Raw genomic sequence first — 23774 nt, 5'->3', positions numbered from 1 at the left:
CTCACTTGCACAGAACATATGAAGATTGAACACATGCCCAGACATGAAGCAAGTCTCAGTACATTTGAAAAAATTGAAAACATACAATCATACTCTTGAACCACAGTGGAATAAAAATAGAAATCAATATCAAAATCTCTCAAAACCACACAATTACATAGAAATGAAAACAACTTGCTCTTGAATGACTTTTGGATAAACAATAAAATAAAGGAGATTTTCTAAAAAAATCTTTTAAATAAATTTATAAAAAGGGACACAGCATACTAAAATCTCTGGGATGCAGCAAAGGTAGTGTTAACAGGAAAGTTTATGGTGTTAAATGGCTAATTTAAAAAAGTTAGAAAGATCTTAAATTGACAATGTAACATCAGAAAAAAAAAAAAACACTAAAATCAGAGCATAACAGAATGAAATTGAGATCCAAAAATACATACAAAGTATCAATGAAAGCAAATGTTGGTTATTTGAAAGGATGAACAATATCAATAGACAACAAGCTAAATTAACAAAGAAAAAAAGGGAGAAGATCCAAATAAGCCCAATCAGAAATGACAAAGGTGACATTACAACTGATCCCATGGAAATACAAAAGATTATCAGAGACTATTATTAACTCTTCTTTGCAAACAAACTAGAGAATTTAGAGGAAATGAATAAATTCCTGGAAACACACAATCTGCCAACATTGAATCAGGAAGGAATTAAAACCCTGAATAGACCAATAATGACTTCCAAAATTGAATGAGTAATAAAAAGCCTACCAACCAAAAAATGTCGCAGGTCAGACTGATTCACAGCTAAATTCTACCAGACATATAAAAAAGACTTGGTATCAATCCTACTAAAACTATTTTCAAAAAATCAAGAAGTGTCTCCTCCCTAACTCATTCTAGAAAGCCAGCATCACCCTGATACCAAAATCTGACAATGACACAATGAAAAAAGAAAACTACAGGCCAATATCCGTGATGAACATAGACACAAAATTCCTCACCAAAACACTAGCAAACCAAATCCAACAGCACATGAAAAAGTCAATTCACTATGATCAAATAGGCTTCATTCCTGGATGCAAGGTTGGTTCAACATATATAAATCAATAAATGTGATTCACTACATAAACAGAATTAAAAACAAAAGCCATATGATCACCTCAATAGATTCAGACAAAGCTTTTGATAAAATCCAACATCACTTCATAATAAAAACTCTCAAGAAAATAGGTATCAAAGGAACATGCCTCAACATAGTAAGAGTGATCTATGACAAACCCACAGTCAACATGATACCGAACAGGCAAAAAGTAGAAGCAATCTCCTTGAGAACTGGAACAAGACAAGGATGCCCATTCTCATTGTGCCTACTCAACAAAATACTGGAAGTGCTAGCCAGAGCAATCCGGCAAGAGAAAGAAAAAAAATCCAAATAGGAAAACAAAAAGTCAACCTATCTGTCTTTATGGCCAATACGACTCTATACCTAGAAAGCCCTAATGACTACGAGAACTATAAATGACTTCAGTAAAATTTCAGGCTTCTAGAACTGATAAATGACTTCAGTAAAATTTCGGGATACAAAAATCAATGCATAAAAATCAATAGCATTTCTATCTACCAATAATATTAAAGCTAAGAGCCAAATCAAGAAAACAATCCCATTTACAATAGCAGCAAAAAAAAAAAAATATATATATATATATATAAAATACCTAGGAATACATCTAACCAAGGAAGAAGGTAAAAGATCTCTACAAGGGAACTATGAAACACTACTAAAAACAACCATAGGTGATACAAACAAAGAAAAAAACATTCCAAGCTCATAGGTTGGAAGAGTCAATATTGTTAAAATGGTCACAGTGCCCCCCAAAAATCTACACATTCAATGCCATTCCTATCAATCTACCAACATCATTTTTCACAGAATTAGAAAAAAACTATCCTAAAATTCATATGGAATGAGAAAAAGCCCAATAGCCAAAGTAATACTAAGCAAAAAGAAGAAAACCAGAGGCATCACATTACTCAACTTCAAACTATAAGGCTACCGTAACCAAAACAGCATGGTACTATTACAAAAACAGACACATAGACCAATGAAACAGAATAGAGAAACCAGAAATAAAGCTTCACAAGTACAGCCATCTCATCTTTAACAAAGATGACAAAACTGAACAGTAGGGAAAGGACACCCTATTCAATAAATGGTGCCAGGATAGCTGTCTAGCCATATGCAGAAGAATGATACTGGACTCCTACCTTTCACCATATAGAAACATTAACTCAAGATGGAATAAAGATTTAAATGTAAGATCTGAAGCTAAAAGAAACCTAGAAGAAAACCTAGGAAACACCATTCTGGATATCAGTCTTGGGAAATAATTTATGACTAATTCCTCAAAAGCAATTGCAACAAAAACAAAATTGACAAGTGGAACCAATTAAACTAGACAGCTTCTGCACAGCAAAAGGAACTATCAACAGAGCAAACAGACAATCTATAGAATGGGAGAAAATATTCACCAAATACACATCCAACAAGTGTCTATTTTCCAGACTGTATAAGCAATTTAAATAACTGAACAAGCAGAAAACAACCCCATTAAAAAATGGGCAAAAACATGAACAGACAGTTCTCAAAAGAAGATATATGAGCAGCCAAAAAATGTGAAAAAATATCCCACATCACTAAACACCAGAGAAATGCAAATCAAAACTACTATTAGATACCATCTCACACCAATCAGAATGGTTTACCATTGACTAAATAGTCAAAAAACAACAAATATTGGCAAGGCTGCAGAGAAAAGGGAATGCATTATACACTTTTGGTGGGAAGGAAAATTAGTTCAGAAACGGAACTACTTACTAGTCAACCCAGCAATCCCATTCTTTTCTATATATCCAAAAGAAAGCAAATCATTCTACTAAAAAGACATGTGCACTCACATATTCATTGCAGTACTACTGACAATAGCAAAGACATGGAATCAACCTAGGTGCCCATCAATGGTGGACTTGTTAAAGACAACATGGTACATATTCATCATGGAATACAATGCAGCCAAAAAAACAAAGAGTAAAATCATATCCTTTGCAGCAACATAGATGTAGCTGGAGGCCATTATCCTAAGTGAATTAATGCAGGAACAGAAAACTAAATACTGCATGTCCTCACTTGTAAGTGGGAGCTATACATCAGGTAATCATGGACACAAAGATAATGACAACAGAAACTAGGCACTAGTAGAGTGAGAAGTGAAGAAGGAACAAGGGTTGAAAAACTATTGGATACTATGTTCACTACCTGAGTAAGGGGGTCATTTGTACCCCAAAGCTCAACATCATGCAATATACCCATGTCTGTGTTACAAACCTGCATATGTATCCCCCTGAATCTATAATAAAAGTTTAGAAAAAAGACAAGAAAACCTCTATCTCCATTAGAATCCACTATCAAAAGGTAAGTCTTACCATTACTCTCTGCTGTTGTAGCTATTCAGTGACTCTTTAATGCCTAAGAAAAATACACCTTCATTGATATGTCATTTAATGTAGTACATTTTTGGTTCCGACCACTTTTTCAAACCCTTGTCATTTCCTTCAAAGTGATCCATGGCCAAGTCCCATTGCACTACTTGTTCTTTTTAAAACATATCCTAAATTTCTTTCCAGATTCTCTTGCCTTTTTACATCTTTGTGCCCAAAGCCTGAATTCCCTCATCATCTCTACTCCCACTCTGTTCAATAAAATCCTATGCATGCTTCAAATGTGCCCTTAAATCTCACCACATTTGTGCATACTTCCCTGTCCTGACAGCTGGAATCACTGAATCTCTTCTTTATGAACCCACAGAATTTTAAAAATTCTACACCGCTGACACTTATTATGCTGTGCATTCATGCTTGGATCTCTAACCATGGCACTGAAAATCTTGGAGAGCAGATTGACCATGTTTTGATATTGCAAAACCCAAGGCTTATTTCTCCACCTTTAGGATACAATAAGAGCTCAAAATTGTATGGTGGAAATAAATTCAAATTAAGGTTCCTCCTTCCTCTAAAATGCCTTATCGTGTATTTGTGAATTAGTGCTGCATACTGATGAAGTTACTCTATACTCAACTCCAAATTCCAGTAAATAATCAATAGATGGTTATTGGAGGAGAAAATTAACATTATTCCAACAGAGTTATGTGCATATCTGTTGTAACAAGTTTCAGCCTGGATTATTATGATTTCATAATCATTCTCATTTTCTTAAGAAATACTACCTTGGAATCAATTTACTCTATTCCAAATGATACATGTGTTGAGGTCATAGAACAATCAGTAGACCTAAGAGTGACACCAAGATGTTCTCTATATTTCTAGGGAGTAACAGCGTGGAAAACATAAAGTAAATATATAATCAACAGGAAATATGGACCTTGCACAATAATCTAGAAGTAAAATAATCAAACTATAATTGCTGCAATGATCTAAAGGACACTGACATCACAATGGCTTATGGTGTTTTTGAAAGCTCAGGGGAAACCCACATACTGAAATCAGAGTCAGGCTGACATCCTAGTGATGGTGGTTATTTCCAGTCTTTGATAAAAGCCTATTTGACAGTCTGGTGGTGGTTCAGAAACTCTTTCATCTGTTTTCGTGACTTTGCCCCATCAAACGAATGACAGAAACACATAAATTAATCACCATTTTTCCAAGTCACCTAGGTGTATATCCTAGAACTCACCTGGTACAATCTTCCCCTACAAAATAACAAGCCACCCCATAGACAGAACCAAATTTCTGCAGCCCCTGTGACAAGCACAGCACTCTATATAGTAAGCATTCAATATGGTCCCCATGCTGAGTGAAGGAATAATTCTTTATTCCTTACTCCTCTCCCAGTGGATACTTGCAGGTTTATTAGGTATTTAAGAGTTTTCTGTCATGTCTGGTCTGTTGCATTCATCACTTTCTTTCCACTCCCACTGAAATCACTTTAGTTATGATTGTCTAATTTCATCTCATCTAATCTCATTCATTCATTTAACAAAAAAATTTAATCCGTATAATTTTCCAGAATTATAACTAGGAACATATAACTAGAACATACAGCTGGTTAGCTAGTTATGTTCTAATAACTAGAAAAAAAATCCTTGCCTTCATGATGATTCCATTCTACCCTCTGACCTCCTGTTGCATTTTTAAAGTTGCCCTCTTAGATCTACAAGTTAAAGGCTAATTTTCAGACTGAGGTCAAGGTTTTGTCCCAACTTATGCCTTGCTAGCCTCTGCTAATTCCTGCTTCTTGCTTCCACTTAATCCCATACCATGGCAAATCCACTACCACTGAAAGGTACCCTCTCTCCCTCATCATTCACCTAACCAGATTCTACCCATTCTTTAAGGTTGTACCCAAGCCCCACCTTCTTGGAGACTTTTATGACTGCCTGGACTCACACTCATTCTCTTAACTCTTCCATATTCCCACAGTACTGACTAACTAGCTCACTCGCTCAACCATTTCATCAGGCCCTGCCTTGTACTTCTTTTTATGTGCTGCAAACCTGTGCAGCCTCTGTCCCCAGTAACACTGTAGACTCCTTGAGTCCACTGTAGAATTACTCAATTACTATACTCTGTGTCTCCATAACACAGGTACCCTGAGAGGCTGTTAGTTTATGCTCACAATGCACTTCCAGAATAGAATAGAACTAGTAATACAAGTACTCTTTACATAATGAAATAACAATATTTATTTCTTATTTGAACGAGGGAATCCCAGCAGGAAAAGGAGTAGGCTGAATAAAAGAAGATCTTTGATCTAACTCATTTACTTTTATGCCTACTGAATTTCTGTCATTTTTAAGATCCCATCTGAAAAAGATCTGTTCACAATTCAGAACCACCCAAACTCTTTTAGCAATTTCCTTGGTTCCCCCATAATCAATGACTCTCATTTCACCCTACTGTTAGTTACCATCTCTTACAGGCAAAATTTGTCTCTACTCAACAAGAAGATAAAAGCTAGATGAAGGATATTGAATTAAGTAAACTAAAGTTAACAAGAGAATAAGATGGCAGAAGAAGTAAATATTGGCTTTATTGTTGTTCATAATAACCTTACAGAACAAAAGGTAGATGGATTATAGTGATCTACTTTTAAAATACATTTTCAAAAGTATTCTCATTACATTTTGAATGTATATTTAAATTTAAGGCAGTGCATGTGATATATATGTGTGTATGTGAAAATGAGTACTAATACAGTAGCTCAACAGATTTTTTGTCAGAATAATTTTAGACTGGAGTCCAGTGCTGCCAGCTTAAGCAAATAACTCATGTGGATGGAGATAAAAATATCATTTACCAATGTAAGGTCCAACAGTGGATAAACAGGGGAAGGAATGAAACCAAGTTATGGATGAGAGGTTAGAATGAATCAAGACAGAAGGACTGGCATCTCATGTTTATAATTAAATAAATAAACAACCTAAAATACCTCTGAACTGTAAGCTCAAATGTATCACACTAAAAACCTATTTTCAAATTACTTGTCATTTGAGACAATACCAGTCAGTAGCCATTAAATACATTTTTATAAATAACCTCCAAGAGATCCTGAACTCTACAGGTTTCATTCTTAAGGAATTTCCAGATTCCTTTAGAGTTATAACTCCCAAAATATATGCCAAGGTGCTCTAGGGGGTGCCATGGTGAACTCACACGGGTGAAACAGGATATTTTAAAATTTCAATGCAAATACAGCAGTACTCAAGATTCATTAGACACCCCAGGAACTACTAGCTTGAGGTAGTTCACAGTGTTAACACTACATACATTCCTTTTGATGTCATTATATCTGTTTGAACCTGGGGTTTGGAAGTTTCTGTGATGAAAAGCAAAAATCATGTGAAAATCAATGTGAAACAGGAAATTAGGGTGGTATGGTAGTGGCATCCACTCCGGCTCAAATGTTTGAGAGGGTGTTTCACGGCCAAAGTCATACACTTGCCTATAGTAAACTGCAGTGATTAAAAATGAAACAAAAATAATTTTCTTTTAAATTATATGCACTCTTTTTTTTCTTATGGCTATTAAGTTGTTAGACCATAACACTTATTAAGTTGTTTGGTGCTATTTAATGAACAGGATTGTTAGGTAGTGCTTTTGGCCTAGAGGCACAATGAAAAAATTAACACTAAGGATTTGGATGCGGTTAACTGAGAAAGTTTGAGAACTTGTGCTGTAGCCTCCAGAGTCTAGTGTATATTTTTTTTAAGACACACACACCACAAAATACATGCATACAGGTCCTTGTACGACCCTATAAATCTTTTTATTCTGATACCAACAAGCACCGCAGCTATTCTTAGCTTTAATTTTTAAACTAGAGACTTGTGTCCCTCAGGCACAGTGGTTTTCCTGCCTAAAAGTAGTATATGAAGATGACTGTTAATAAGTCAAACCAACCATATGGTGTCAGCAATAATGCATGCAAAAAATTCAACTCATTCAATTATTAGATCTATCCAGAAGTATACAGCTTAAAATTAATAAATTACTATTTTAATATATATAATGAGCACCTTCTAAATGCAATGTATAACAAACCATGAGATGTGAAAACTATTATGCTGTTTATCATGCATTAGGAAACAGCAGAATAGCGTGGCTAGAAAATAGGATTTGTAGTTAGACAAAATCTCGGTGCATATCCCAGCATGATCTCTTACTGTTGGTAAGACCTCTGAAAAGTTTTCTGTGCTTGTTAGCTTGTTTATCTGTTTTCTGGCCTGTTTATAGTTCTCTCATCTCTATAGTAGGGTTAACAACAGTGTCCATCAGATAATCTCATTATGAGCTGTAAATAAAATAATGCATATGATTGCACAGAACTATGCCTGACACTTAATAATTAGTGGCTATTTATAGCATGTTATGGGAAAACAGTCTAATCAAGAATAATTTAAATCAGTAAGTTTTCATCATTCTTCTTAAAAGAGCAGTTTTATGCAAGGCTGAAAAACTAATTGAAATTTATATTTAAATAAAAGTGATAAGGAACAAAGGTTAAATAATACATCAGAATAACACAAACTACAAAAAGTAGAGACTCAGTGCAAAAAGTAATAAAACATTTGAAACTATTAATTATCCTTTTCTTAAATTATCTACCTCTTGCTTCCAAACACCTGCCCTTGCTAGGTTCTCCTCATTCTTGGTGCTTTCTTCTTCTCTACTTCTTTGCTGACTCTACAGTAAATTTCACTAAATTATTCAGCAAATAACTCATGGCAGGATTTACTAAAAATCATGAAGCAAATCTGGATAGGTAGAAAATAACTGTAACACAAAGCTTAACTGGAGAAGTGCTACAAACAAAGGAAATAAAAGTCGCATGGGACTCGAGGGAGGAAGAAGTTACTACTGACAGAGAGAACTAGGAAAGTCTCTGTAGAGGAGTTGCCCTTTCAGATGGGTCTTAGACATCAGGTGGGATTTGGATGTGCTTCCAAAGGGAAGGACACATGAACCAGCAGGGCAAGCAGGAGCAAAGGCTCAGAGACAAGAAGCATGAAAATGAACCAGGAGTGGCAAGGAGTTCAAATGGTTGAAATTTAGACCTCATCATGGAGGGAGGGAGAAAATGGTATTAGAAATGCTATTTAAAGACAAACTGTGGATGACTTTGGGTGTCCCCAGTGCTATGCCATTATCTCCTCTCCTCCACTGCATGAACTTCCACAGGGCTGGGTGCCTTCCCAATTTGATTATCATTATACCTCAATGCTGAGGACAGCACCCAAACACTTAGTGTTAAAAAAAAATACATTTTTAATTACTCAAGTTTCCTTGGTAATCAGCCAGGTAATCTTGTGTTCTGGTTCTAATTCTACCATTAACAAGCTCTGCGGGCCTGAGAAACTAATGTTGCCTCCCTTCCAGATCAAGCTTGCTCATCCATAAAATGACTGATATGGTTTTCATGAGTACTCAGGGTTTTAACTCTGTAAAATTACCTCTCAAAAAGTTATTACTTTATATAATATACCCTAAAATCATAAAAAAGATATAGTTTTGCCATTTGACATCCAAATGAATGACATTTCACTTTAATTTATGGAGACTGTAAAATGAAAAACCACAGCTTTTAAGAATGGTATTTAAGGACAATTCCCAGTTTTTACAGTTGGAAAACAAAAAAAAACAAACAAACAGAATGTCTCCTTAACAAAAGTGGTTGCATGGAACCAAAAAAGAGCACGCATTGCCAAGACAATCCTAAGTCAAAAGAACAAAGCTGGAGGCATCATGCTACCTGACTTCAAACTATACTACAAGGTTACAGTAACCAAAACAGCATGGTACTGGTACCAACACAGAGATATAAAACAATGGAACAGAACAGAGTCCTCAGAAATAATACCACACATCTACAGCCATCTAATCTTTGACAGACCTGAGAAAAACAAGAAATGGGGAAAAGATTCCCTATTTAATAAATTGTGCTGGGAAAATTGGCTAGCCATAAGTAGAAAGCTGAAACTGGATCCCTTCCTTACTCCCTATACGAAAATTGATTCAAGATGGGTTAGAGACTTAAATGTTAGACCTAATACCATAAAAACCCTAGAAGAAAACCTAGGTAATACCATTCAGGACATAGGCATGGGCAAGGACTTCATGTCTAAAACACCAAAAGCAACGGCAACAAAAGCCAAAATTGACAAATGGGATCTAATTAAACTAAAGAGCTTCTGCACAGCAAAAGAAACTACCATCAGAGTGAACAGGCAACCTACAGAATGGGAGAAAATTTTTGCAATCTACTCATCTGACAAAGGGCTAATACCTAGAACCTACAAAGAACTCAAACAAATTTACAAGAAAAAAACAAACAACTCCATCAAAAAGTGGGCAAAGGATATGAACAGACATTTCTCAAAAGAAGACATTCATACAGCCAACAGACACATGAAAAAATGCTCATCATCACTGGCCATCAGAGAAATGCAAAACCACAATGAGATACCATCTCACACCAGTTGGAATGGCAATCGTTAAAAAGTCAGGAAACAACAGGTGTTGGAGAGGATGTGGAGAAATAGGAACACTTTTACACTGTTGGTGGGATTGTAAACTAGTTCAACCATTGTGGAAAACAGTATGGAGATTCCTCAAGGATCTAGAACTAGAAATACCATATGACTCAGCCATCCTATTACTGGATATATACCCAAAGGATTATAAATCATGCTGCTATAAAGACAAATGCACACGTATGTTTATTGCGGCGCTATTCACAATAGCAAAGACTTGGAATCAACCCACATGTCCATCAGTGACAGACTGGATTAAGAAAATGTGGCACATATACACCATGGAATACTATGCAGCCATAAAAAGGGATGAGTTTGTGTCCTTTGTAGGGATATGGATGCAGCTGGAAACCATCATTTTCAGCAAACTATCGCAAGAAGAGAAAACCAAACACCGCATGTTCTCACTCATAGGTGGGAATTGAACAATGAGATCACTTGGACTTGGGAAGGGGAACATCACACACCGGGGCCTATTATGGGGAGGGGGCAGGGGGGAAGAATGGCATTGGGAGTTATACCTGATGTAAATGACGAGTTGATGGGTGCTGACGAGTTGATGGGTGCAGCACACCAACATGGCACAAGTATACATATGTAACAAAACTGCACGCTGTGCACATGTACCCTAGAACTTAAAGTATAATAACAAAAAAAAAAAAATAAAACAATAAAATAAAATAAAATAGAACCTGAAAAAAAAGTGGTTGCCATATTTCCCAATTCTAAATTATACTTTTATATATTAATGTTTATAAAGTTATGAAGTTTTTCAATCATGAACAGAAGTCTATTTTTTATTGAAGAAATGTTTAGATCAATGATATGTCTAGAATTAAGGCACTGATGCAATAGTTGACTGAAAAACTTTTTATTGAACAAATACTCCTTGAGTCCCTACCACATATCCAAATACTATGTTAGGACCCAGGGATACACTTTGGAGGAAAAAGACATTCCAATGCAAAAGTAAAATATTCCTATCTGGAATAATCATGGAACTTTATGGGAGCAGAGAAAGTATTTCCCTGAGTCTCATGGTTTCAACAGACATTCTGGAGGAGGTGATATTGATAGAGTGAAAAGGATCCACAGGAGTTATCTATGTTAACAAGAGGAATGTGCTTTTTTCAGCCAGAGACAACCATGTGAGCCACAGCATAAAGGGGAAGGTAGGTATAATGAGGCCACTGTAAGACCTGGAATGTAAAAATCATAGATGTGAGAGAGAAGACTGGAATGAATGGCAAATGATTGACAGTTATGATGGTCCTGACTGTCATGCTAAAAAGTTTAGCCTTTAATTCTAAAAATGCTATGGCTCCACTGATGGGTCCCAAATGAGAGTATCAACTGGAGAACAACACCATGATGAGGGGTATCACCACTGTCGATTACAAACTGATGGGCAGGGAAGCTGGAGGAGGGCATGGGCAGGAGGCAACTGCTGCAACAGTTCCGGGGAGTTGTGAAGAAGATGTGGCTATTAAAAAACAGAAGAGATATTTATTTTATAAGGTAGAAAAGACAGAATTTCATACTTAAGAGTGGGCAATGAAAGGAAGGAGAGAATGGTAGAAGTTAAAACCCAAATTATTTTCAAAGAGTAATTTAAGATCACATAACTTCTTAGTTAAATTCCTGAACAGCTGAAAAAATGAGTAAAACTCAATTATTCAGAACCCCGGGCTAAAGTCTCAGACTTGACCTTGCCAAGTTGAAGGACATCAGTCTAGTTCACCATCCTAGAAGATAAGGATCTTCCCTTGCTGGAATAAACCTCATTCCCACTCCAGGAGCAATATGTCCACTGTATCCTTCTGGAAATATGCATCTCAGAATCTAAGAAAGTAACATAAATAAAGCCCCTCAATGGTTTGAAAGCTTTCAAGGACTCTCCAAAGTGAATCATCAGAAGAGGAAGAGAAAGGATTCTAAGTGTAACTCAAAACATCTATTCTCAAAAATTTACCAGATGAGTGATGACATTAGTATGAACTTCAGTGACTGCTTAACACCAAACCACTTTTACTGAGCAACAATTATGTACCAAGTGTCGTGTTCTACTTATGCTTGGCCCAGCTTCCTCATCTATGAAACTGGAAGTAAGAGGACTTGTTAGAATTACTGCGGTATTTAAATTGCAAATATTGCTTTGATAAATTGATAAATATAAGGAATTTTCACTTTCACTACTCAACATTTAATTTGACATATATGAACTTTCCTAATTTGTCTGCCACATCCCTCTTAACACCACCTTCCTCACATATTGTAATCTTCAGCTAGGTCAGATTACTGAAGCCTGCATGATGTCATCTCATCTCCATGTTATGGCTAGGATAAGTCCCCTGGTTGACTTTCTTTTAGCGCCTGACACTTTCCCATCAGATCACTTATCAGTGACTAAATAATTATTTTGAAATAAATATCTTTATGCCACACCAGACTCTAAAAGTCTGTAAGAGCAAAGATCAACCTATTTCAATCACCCCTAAATCTCTCTGCTTATCAAGTGAATTAATAAATTTTCTCAGGCAAGATCTTATATTCCTCAAATCTTCAAGTTTTAACACTGCATTTTAAAACAAATAAAAAAATAAGTAGCACTTGAGCCCTTAATGATAGTTTCCGTGTTCCTCACAAGATCACAATAGGAGAGACTTCCTGGGTTTCCTTTTGACTTCACCAGACCTCAAGCATTCCAGTCACTTCTTACATTCAAGGACTTCACAAACCCATTCCTCAATTTCTCTATGACTTGGATCTATCATATTTCTAATTTTCTAATTATCAGCCCCCTTAATACTTTATTCTCATCCCCTCCATTGTTGTCATCACAGCGTGTGTAACCTATAGCCAATACAAAAGAGAGATGTTCTGGGAAGATAAACTTGGCTTTGATACACCTGAGAACTGGAGGAGGCAGAGATTAGAGCTAGCTAAGAGGCTATGATACCAGAACAGGTATGTAAAAAAGTGCTGTCTCTGGTCTATGCAAGTGGGAAAAGAGAGGCATATTTACTATCTGACTTGGAGACAGGTAACATATGAGGGTCAAAAGAGAAAAGATGGAAGAAGTTTCAAGTCTAAGTGACTGGGGGTAAGGTATTTTGGTTAACACAAACTAGAAAGTCCAGTGAATGTGGACAAATAACTAGTTTAGACTTACAAATAGCATCATTTACTACTTATCATTAAGTGGGGCAAATGTGGATACATTGTTTGGATTTCTTTCGTTTTACTTTTCTGTTTTCCAGTTTTGCTACACTGAGCACATATCACTTTATTAATAGAAAAAACAAACCTGTTTTTATGCAAACCTTGTTATGCACATGTTCACCGGCAGTGTAGGTGAGATACTGTAGAGATGTTCAGCAGGAAGATGGAATTGTAAGCCTGAGCTCATGAGTAGTCAAGGATATAGGCATAGTTTTAAAGTCATCTGCATAGAGTTAAAACCCTGGGAATGCATGAGATCCTCAAGCGAAGGAGACCAAATTAGAGGGCCAGACAATGAAATTCTGTCTCAAGTTGTGCAGCCCTGACACACTGACAGGGAATGATTGGTGCTAGGTAAGAGCACAGGAAACATCATACTAGCCCCGAGGTTTTGTGCAACTTCCTCAGATTTAGTCTCAGAGAGTAGGAGGATGTGGTGTGGACAACCTCTCTGCACCATGAGAGTGTTTTGAAGTTACATCTATCAATGCTTTTTACTTATTGTTACAGTGATTTGTTTTTGTGTCATGCTGATGAAGCTGGGATGAAGAATTAAATCTTACTCAATTATTATCCTTCTTTGTTTTCCCCTCACCTAAGCACTTTCACGTACCAGCCACTTTATATATATGTATATATATTTGCTGCAGAAACCAATCACACATATAGAACTACTTTTTCCAATCCTCTCCCACTTTCAAATGCCGTAGCTTTCCTTGATCATGCTGCTACTTGCTTTTCTATCAGACTCAGTCTTCTAAAACCCAGATGACACACCTTGTCCTGCCTTGAGGCACTTTCTCCATATATCCCTCATTCCTACTTTGAAAGTTCACCATTTTTGCTCACTGTACACATTATTTACCCATAAGCACAGAGCATGTTATTTTACGTGGTATTTAGAAAATCTGTAATTAGCTAGGCTAGAAACAAGGCAATAAACTGTCCAGTGGAGCATGGCTCAGCCTCAGTATAAATTTGGGGGGGGGGGTTATTTGACACACTCATCGCCAAATTTAGCTCTTTCTACATTCCTAGACCTATTACCTTGACATTTAAGACCCATCTTGTAAAACTGCTTGAAGAAATAGTCTTTTAGAAATAGATACTAAAGAGATAGTTAAGTCTGAACCCTATCTTTAGTTGAATTTCACAACCTGAACGCACTTTACAAACCCTAAAACAACATACCACTGTGACCCAAATAAGTGTCAGAGTTGCTGGTGTGAAGAGTTAGTTAGTCCAAGGACTCCTGACACTGGGATCGGGCTGCTTTCATCCTGTTACTTTGTCTACGTGACGGTTAATGTATTCTTCTGCTGTCATGTCATATGGCTTAGGTGGAGGAAGTTGGTACAGATGCGCCTTGAGTGGAAATATTTTTCTTATAGGGTAGATCTTATTTTAAGTATTTAGAGGCATTTGTTATTTAGCAGAGCTCTGCAGTCAAACTTTTACGTGGTAAAGAAACACTCGAAACACTCTCTAAATTGTCTGCCCACTTAATTTATTTTCTACTATAGCAATATAAAACTAGAGTTCGGTTTTCTGATTACCAACAGACTTGGTTATCTCACTCATACAAGTAAGCTGAAGCTAAACAGACTGACTGTTCCTGTTCTCCTCTGCCACTTATGATCTCAGGCAAGTCTCTTACCTCTCTCATTTTTTATCTTTTTTAATAAAAAGTGGGTTTAGGACCATGTGCTTGTCTATACCCTCAGCAATGCTGGGGGATCAAGTGGGAACATGTATGTGAAAATAGTCTGTAATAATAACAATTATGACAACAGGAATAATAGCTAACACTCATTCAGCACTTATTATGTGTCAGGCACAGCTTTGCATGAAGTAACTCATTTAATCCTTATAAAAATTCTAAGATGCAGGTATTGTTATTATTCCCATTTTACAGACAGAAAACCAAGGCACAAAGGTTAAGTAACTTGCACAAGTCACAAAGCTACTAAGTAAAGAAGCTGGAATAAATGACCATGTGCTACCTATACCCTGAGTACAGTGATAATATAACATTTTACCTTCAGAGACTGCAAAAGATAAAATAAGTATCACAGGAAAATTAAATAATCATCACTTTATAGATGAGACAATTGAGGTTCAGCAAGGTTTCACAGTTTGCCTAATTATATTTTCAGAGTATATATAATTTAGAATATATTTAAACTAGTCTGAAGTGCTCTGTTTTTAAATTAAGGGAAGTAGAGCAAATCTTCTGAAAACAGATTCAACGCAATTTTAAATTCTAGTGGCCTAACCAGCTATTATACTGGGAAATTATAGATTAAATATGCCTGGACATGTATAACAATAAGGGCTTAAGAAATATTAGCTACTATCCCTATAAATGTCCCAGTGCCTACATCAGAGTCCCAAAGCACATCAAGAGTTCTAGACAAAATAGTATAGTTCTTTCTGAAAGTGTGTATAAGCAATTATAGTCTCTGGATTTGGAGAGTAATAAAAAAGTGGAGTCTCAAGTGTGAACTTTTTGTTTTCCTTTTCCCTAACTGATCTATTAAAAAAAAAAAAAACAAAAAAAAACCTTATAAATTCACACCCTAATCAAGATAAAACTTTTAGAAATAGATTTTAATTCATTTCTTTTCACTGAATGCACAGGGGTACTTAATAATATCAAAAATCCAGTTAGAAAGGAGAAGGTAAGGTTAACCCACCTACTAATGAAACAACACTTTTAAAAAGGAAGGAGGCATAATCCCTGTGGGCCAGCTGTGTGCCAGGCACTCACAGGCCAGCAAGTGCACACAGCATGGCTTCACTCCGAGTCAAATGCAACCAGGTCAAATCTGGCTCTTCCTCTACTAGCTGGGTGGCCTCAGGCAAAGTTACTTCATTTCTCTGACTCTATCAAGAGCCTCTCAACACACAGCTGACCCAGCTGACCCTCTAGCATGGAATCACTGGAATCCAGGCCAACTGCTGTCCCCTATGGGGTTTGGTGGGATTTATACCCTTGTTTCAAGGCCTACTCACAAGACCCTAGAGATACTTTTTGGAGTCTTTCAAGATCAAACTGGCCAATCTACACAGCTACAAGAGATACATCATGGGAATTTAGTAGATAAAAAGGGCCCTATTTGGCATTGAACCAAGTGAATATCAAGAGTCTAGCTGAGCCAAGATTCCCTTAATAACAAGTGTATATGATATCCTGTCAGAACAGTGCAGGTCTTCTCTATCTCATTCACCACCCACAACCTTCTCAAAGCTAGGCCCACTAACCTCCACTACCTGTTCTCTCCAGGCACACACCAGAGTTGAACACTAGGGAGGGAGAGATGCATTCTTATCCTGGATAGACAGGCTGTGATTTGAAAGTACTACAAGGTACACCTGGCTGACTGGAGTCTGGGTGGGCGGTTGAGGCTGGATTTCACATGAACTCATTACCCACATGGCTCCCTATACAGCTTAATCCATGAAACGTGGAGCACATGCATGCTCCAACCATTTCCCACACTGGCCTAGCTTCCACCCAATTCACTGTGCCTGCTGTCCAATCTCTAATTCAGCTAACAGGGCCTTTGGGCTTGAGGCTGCTGAAGACAGATTACCACTGAGCATTAGAGCTCTGGGAAAAACGAGCTCCTCTACTGAGATGTTGAACATAACAACACCACAGTATCTGTAGAAAGAAATTTCCAAGACTCCAGATTTCTTATTTATACAGCCTTCTGTGACTATAGCCTCCACTGCAACTTCAGTCTACAAACATGGCTAACGAAGTGCTTTCGAGCTTAGGAGTTACATTGCTCCTGACAGTATGTTGTAAAATAGCAAAGCTGAAAATGGTGATAACCTGGGGACAAAATATATATGTAATATTGGGATCACAATTTGTTAGGAATTAATAAGCACTTGTATATCATATCCTTCTTCCCTAGCATTTATACAGGCTCAAAACATGCTAGCTAGTGTGATAATAATCCTTGCAGATCTCCTAGAGAACAGGCATGATCACCTTCAACTAGCACTGTTGGTGGCTCACCTGTCATTTATTGGGAGAAAGCATTCTCCCTGTTTACAAGTAAGGAAACTAAAACAAGGAGGTTAGAGAAGTTACCTAAGATTGCCTACTACATGCAGAGTAAAGTAAGGATCTAGATGGAGGCAGTTCCACTTTGAAATTTGAGCTATTTATCACTATACCCTTCCATCTCCTCTGTTTATGTGAAGAGACTGAAATCTACAGACATAGAACTTGTCTGCTGTCATGCGGTTACCTGGATGGTACATAAAAGTCCAAATTACAGCTACATCCCCGTTTAAACAGTAAGCCATTTCTAAATCTGAATCCTGAGGACTTTCATGAAGCCAGAAAGGTTTTCAGACATTACGACACTCAGCAATAAAGTACACAGAATTTTTTTAGATGAAAAGCCCCATCCAACAGTGGCTGATAACATCTTCTGTTCTCTGATAACCCCCTTGCTACTAGAGCAGCTGAAGATGACTCCAAATGCATGAATCTGTTCATCTGTTCACATGCTAAAAGCGTAAGTCCTGGCAGTTTATGATTAAAGAGGCATGAAAGTCCCCAGATCACAAATGCCCTTTCAAAAATTTTCCGCCTTTGTTCTGGCTTCAAGCCATGATAAAGTGTTTCCAATCAAATGCATCAGCTAAAATGAACCCATTTTCTGAAACAGCAGTGGCTAATTTGGGTCCAGCACTTATAAAGAAAGGTTCCTGGTGTCACAGACCATGAAATAAGACTGTTTGAAGTTGTTTCCATGGAGAATCCCAGAAGACCTTAAAACTTCTGAGCAGGAAGATCCCTGACACTTGCCCAACTCCTTTCCACTTAACAATGATGCAACTAAGCCGAAAAGACTTGTCCAAAGCCACTGAGCAGGTTAGTTAGTGGCAGGGCTAAAATCTGTAATGAGGAGTTGGTCATGCCCAGGTTGCAAACAGCCTTGTCCAAGGATTCATACTTGGAGTAGATACTTTGCACCCTTACCTTTGACTAGGCCTAACTTCTGGTACAAACCTGTGGAGTCAAAATCTGATTTTCAATATTGTAAAAAACAAAAACAAACAAAAAACTCTCATTTTCCAGATCTCTCAATGAAAACTTTAGGGCCAAATCAAGAAATCATAAGGCTATCACAGGCCCTTACATAAAAATGGTCTTAAAATATATACACAATCTCCTTTTCATAGAAGACTGAGAGCCAGAGAGATAGAAATATAGAAAGAGAGGGAGAAACAATACTTTGCCCCTGACATACACACACAAAAGTACTTGGCTTCCTCAAAGAAAAAAAAAAAAAAAATCTCAAACTCCTTTGTCTTAAGGGCAGAGAGAAAGGTGACAAAATTTGACATAAAGTGAGCGACTGAAGACAGGAATGGGCAAACTCCAGCTAGCCTGGAACTATCCCGGTTTCCGCTGTGAACCAGCCTAGGGGCTTCCCCTCGGTCGGCCCCTGCACGGAAGGACGTGCCTGACACTGGGCTGCGTCATGTGCAGAACTACCCACGCCCAGAAAACTAGCTGGAGTGGAGAACAGAATGAAATTGCAGCCAATCTTCCTCTGGTTCCCTGGGGAGGCCTGCTCTGGGCAGAGAGATCCCAGGGGACTGTGCGGGAAGGAGCTAATAGCCCAAAAAGCTCCAGGGAATGCACTTGAAGTTTCAAACGTTTTTCTCTTCTTTGAAACTAAGTTTCCAGCCCACCAGGAAAAACTGTCTCGCGACCTAGTGATTTTAATCTCACGCTTGGCCGCAAGCCGCTGCCTCAAGACTGGAAACTGGCCGCGAGGCACTCTAGCCCCCTGAGCCCCTCCCCTGGCGCTCACCGGCGATATCCCAGAGCTGCAGGCGCACCACAGTCTCCGGGTCCCAGTGGAGCACCTTGAGCGCGAAGTCCACGCCGATTGTGGCCCGGTAGTGCGAGGAGAAGTTCTGGTGCACGTAGCGCTTGATGATGCTGGTCTTCCCCACGCCCAGGTCGCCAATCACCAGCAATTTGTACAGGTGCTCCTTGTGCGGCGCCTGCATCCTGGCGGCCGGCCCGCCGTGCAGTGCCAGACCAGGGAAGCGCAGCCAGGGCTCTGCGCAGGAGAGAGACTTGGGGAGCGCAAGTGTAGGTGCAAAGGAGAGGCGTGGGCGGCAGGGCGGGGGCCGGGGGGCGGAACTCCTCCCCTAGGGGTTAATCCTCCTTCGTACTCCGCGGTCTTGGAGAGGGGAGGAGACAGGAGTTAGTCCCGGGACTGGCAGCTGAAAGGATTTCGCGTGTGGTTGCATGTTACAGTGCTTATTTATCCGGCGCTTTAGAGTTTCCGAAGATCTGTTTTCGCCTGTGACCCTGGCCACAAACTTATGAGGTGTGGATCTTATTTTCCACGTTTTGCTTGCGAGAAAACTGATTGTGAACAAGTACTCTGCGGGAGATGGCCCGTGAAAGGCTCCGCTGAACACAGGTCTGAAGTCACAGGGCTACGAACCACCCCACACTGTAGAGAGAAAGTACAGTATTAGGAAGCCGGAGACTGGCCAGACTTGGTTCCTGCGTGTCCTGGTTTTTGAGGGACCATAAGTAAGTCATTTGAGCTCCCCCAGCCTGTTTTTTCGCAATGAATGGCAATGCTGACCTTTCAGCAGCTTGAAAGTGTGAACACTGAGCACTTTCACACCCATTCAACTGGTAATCAGTTAAGGAGGACAACTGGGCCGAAAATGCCAAGGGCACTCGTGACTTTTAGCCTCTTCTCATATTCTGAAAAGTTTGAGCTGCACAGAAAGACAGTTTTAACAATTGGTCAGATTATTACAAATAATAGTAACGGCAAACATTTATTGAGCACTCGCTATATGCCAGAGGGTTTATAAATCATGTCTTTTAATCTTCCCAGCTGTCTTAATAGTAGATACTATTTTTCTTCCTATTTTACAAATGAGGAAGCTAAGGACTAGACATTTTAAGTAATGGACCCAGAGTCAAATAGTAAGGAAAAAAGCCAAATTCAAACACAGGTCTTGAGGTTCCTAACGTTTTTGTTGTTGTTGTTGTTTGTTTTCATTCATTTGACCAATGTACATTGAGTACTACCATTCACCATGCACAGTTCTGTGTACTTGGGATGATACAGAAATCCTAACGCAGACAGTGACTACTGGCCTCAAAAAAATTTACCTTCTTGTGGGTGGAGACAAACAAGACAAAATAAGTACAATTTGTCATATATTAATTGGTAATAAAATAAGGCAGGAAAGGGGATGTGAGGAGATTATATGGGGTTTGCCTTTTAGATAGGGTGGCCAGGGAAGTTTTCAGTAAGAAGCAGACAATTTAGTAAAGACATAAAGAAAATGAGAAATTGGGCATTCAGGTCTAAGGGGTGAGCAGTTTATACCAAAATGAGCTATTTTGTACCTGAATGTGCTGTGAATGGAGCGCTGCTCACATTCTGTCGTTTCATCTTCTCAATTGCTTTATGAAGTGGGTTATTTTCTTCGATTTATAAATAAAGAAACCAAGATTAAGAGCAACTTTCTCAAGGGCACACATAACTAGTATGTGTTAGAACTGGGACTTAAACAGAGTCCTGTGTGAAAGGGAGAAAGGAGGGTTGGCAAGGCCATTGTCTTTCTCCCTTCCTCCTCTGGCCTGACACACCCTAAACTTTAGCCTCCACTTGCCCCAAACAAGCAGAGGGATGCCCTAGATGTGTAACTGGGACAAGTCACATAACCTCTCTCAGCCTTAGTTTCTACATCAACAAAAGGAGAATGATAATACCTGTGGCCGGGCATAGTGGTTCATGCCTGTAATCCAAGCACTTTGGGAGGCCGAGGCAGGTGAATCATTTGAGGTCAGGAGTTCAAGACCAGCCTGGCCAACATGGTGAAACCTGTCTCTACTAAAAATACAAAAATTAGCCGGGCATGATGGCGGGTGCCTGTAATCCCAGCTACTTGGGAGACTGAGACAGGAGAATAACTTGAACCCGGGATGCAGAGGATACAGTGAGCCAAGATCGCACCTTTGCTCTCCAGCCTGGGCGACCTGAGCAAGACTCGGTCTCAAAATAAATAAAATAAATACATAAATAAATAAATAAATAAATAAATAAATAAATAGAAATAAAGTTGTTGAGAAAATGCTGGGTCCACAGTAGGTGGTAAATAAATGGTAACTATTAATATAAAATGAGGGACAAGCTTTAAATACTGTCCGCAGGCACTGTCCTGTGCAGTTTTATATTTCCTCAAAGAGTAACTCAGAAGCTTTGCTCGGAATGGACACTAAGTGACAGTGTGTAGAATTGCACTCATCTGTGTTTTATTGAAGTGCTTAGCTGGGTAGGCCTCATTCACTGGTTTCCACCCACGCAGGGACACACCAAGAAGATTATATCTAATAAATGAGATAGATATTCTACCTGCTTAAAGAATTAGCCAACCATGTCACCTCACTTCCCAGGGAGGGGAATTCAGGAGCACAAGATGCTGAAGCCATTCTAAATGCCTGCAAAATTAGGAAGGATGACAAAATGAGACCTTTGCCAGCTCTAAAATCCTGGGTCTGTAAATCTGAGAGACAGACTTTGTCTGCCCAACGAGCTCCTAGGGTAGAAACGAGGTAGGAGTTTGAGACATCTTGTGGGCCAGACCTCAGAATTATACCCAACCCAACTTTCTCACCAGCCCCAGACTGTTTTCCCAAGCCTGGTCCAGGCAGAGTCATCCTCACCGTTGTCTGTTCTCCTCTTCTGAGCAAGAGCATATTGGAACATCAGACATTTTGATTTATGAGGTAGGACAGACAGGGCAAAGTTCAGGATTTCTGGGTCCTGAAGCTGATAACATTGGAGGAAGGAGCTTTTTAAGCAAAAGAATGCAAAATCAAAAATATATAATTAGGTCTAGGGCCTTGAAAGGGATCCTGAAGCTTCAGTTTTATTGCCTCTCTGGCGGTAGGAGATTCCTCTCTCAGGGACAGCAGCCAACCATGGTGAGCAAGCTCCTTTGCCAGGCAGGAAGTATGTGCAGTTTGTTTCCAGCAGTACTCATTTAGGTCTCATGATCATTCTTCACAGTGGGAAGAAATTACTCTCGGTTTATATTTTTAAGACTTTTAGATTAAAGTAGCTTGGTAAGCACCCCGGCCTAGCAGTTCAGTAAAATCTTTGTAAAAATTGCCTAGGTCTCTGAACCTGAAAGTCCCCTGGGTAAAATGAGGGAGTTAGGTTGCAAGATCTCTGGAAAGTCTTTGGGACTCTAAAATATCAGAATTCTGGATATTCTAGACATCGTCTGGTAAGACTTACACCCTAGCTGATTCTAGTCACCCCACAAGAGCACCACTGCCCAAGAGGTGATGTTTTCTCTCCTCTTTTTAGGTTTGGAAGAAAGGCCATCTCAAAGCAAACATGATACCATAGTTCTCTTCTGGTTTCATGGTGCTATTCTTTCCTCTGCTGAAGTACATTTTCCCACAAGACAAAGGCAATCCAAGAACATTTTTTGTGGAGGGCAAACCTTCCTGTACTCCCCTTCTTTGCTTTGAATTTATTTTCTACTCTCGGAACTAGGCTGCAGACAGGGAGTCAGGTAGTCAGGGACAAACTATAAACTGGATCAAGCCAGACAGTGAATAGATGGAAAGGATATTATCAAGCAGCTAGACTATTCTTACCTCTTCTTTCAATCAACCTGTCCCCTGCAATTATAATGCTTCTCGAGAACCTACCTTCCCCAACCTGAACATATACCTGTCAAGATGGTTTAGGATTATCAGGAGGATCTCAGCTTTTTCTGACACAAAAGAGCCAGTGCTTCCTCCCTCTGGAGAGAACAGCTGTGCCATTGGCCCCCCTCCTAGCTGCCACACTGCACCATGGAAACCTGTTCTCCACAGTAATTCTCAAAACATCTCTGGTGATGTTTTGACAAGCTTACTACCCTCAAATTGCTAAACCATAGCACATCTTCTCACCAAGGTTGGGAAGGCCGATGACTCATGTTTGTAAAAGGTGTGTGAGACCACAAAGTGCTCAGAATTCAAGCCAAGAATGATATCCCAGAAGGCACAGCATTAGATTTCTCTGAATCTCCATTCCCTTTCTGTCCAACGCGGGTACCTATTCTTATGAAATGGAAAAACTAATTACAATGATTGCAAATTGCTTTGCAAATGTAAACTTGAAGGGGCAAACCCTCATGTTTTCCTCCTAGAGATACTGTATTTGGTGAGCCCCTGTGAAGTTACATTATTTGCTTTTGCCATTAAGAGAGCCATGGGGAGTTATTCATTAGCTTATGTGAGCTTTTAATTATTGCCCTGAAGAAATATGTAAATGACTGCAAGATGGGGTCCCAAGGGCTCTGTTATAGAAAAGGTAATCTAATTTTTCTTAGATTAATACAAGAAATATGTCTTAAAACAGATGAACTTTACTCT

At 38.8% G+C, this 23774-nt stretch overlaps 1 protein-coding gene across 1 annotated transcript in view; it reads right to left on the bottom strand.

Moving 5' to 3' along the window:
* The window catches only part of RAB38 (RAB38, member RAS oncogene family), a 61666-nt gene extending 42220 nt beyond the window's left edge, over nucleotides 1-19446 (bottom strand). Inside the window, exon 1 of the mRNA XM_010357221.2 lies at nucleotides 19168-19446. Coding sequence (XP_010355523.1) covers nucleotides 19168-19369 — 202 coding nt within the window. The 5' untranslated portion in view covers nucleotides 19370-19446. The remainder of the gene's footprint in view (nucleotides 1-19167) is intronic.
* Between the last annotated feature and the right edge of the window lie 4328 nt (nucleotides 19447-23774).

Source organism: Rhinopithecus roxellana, chromosome 15 (genome assembly GCF_007565055.1).
Source record: "Rhinopithecus roxellana isolate Shanxi Qingling chromosome 15, ASM756505v1, whole genome shotgun sequence".
NCBI classification, from domain to species: Eukaryota; Metazoa; Chordata; class Mammalia; order Primates; family Cercopithecidae; genus Rhinopithecus; species Rhinopithecus roxellana.
This window is presented reverse-complemented; position numbering and strand designations above follow the sequence as displayed.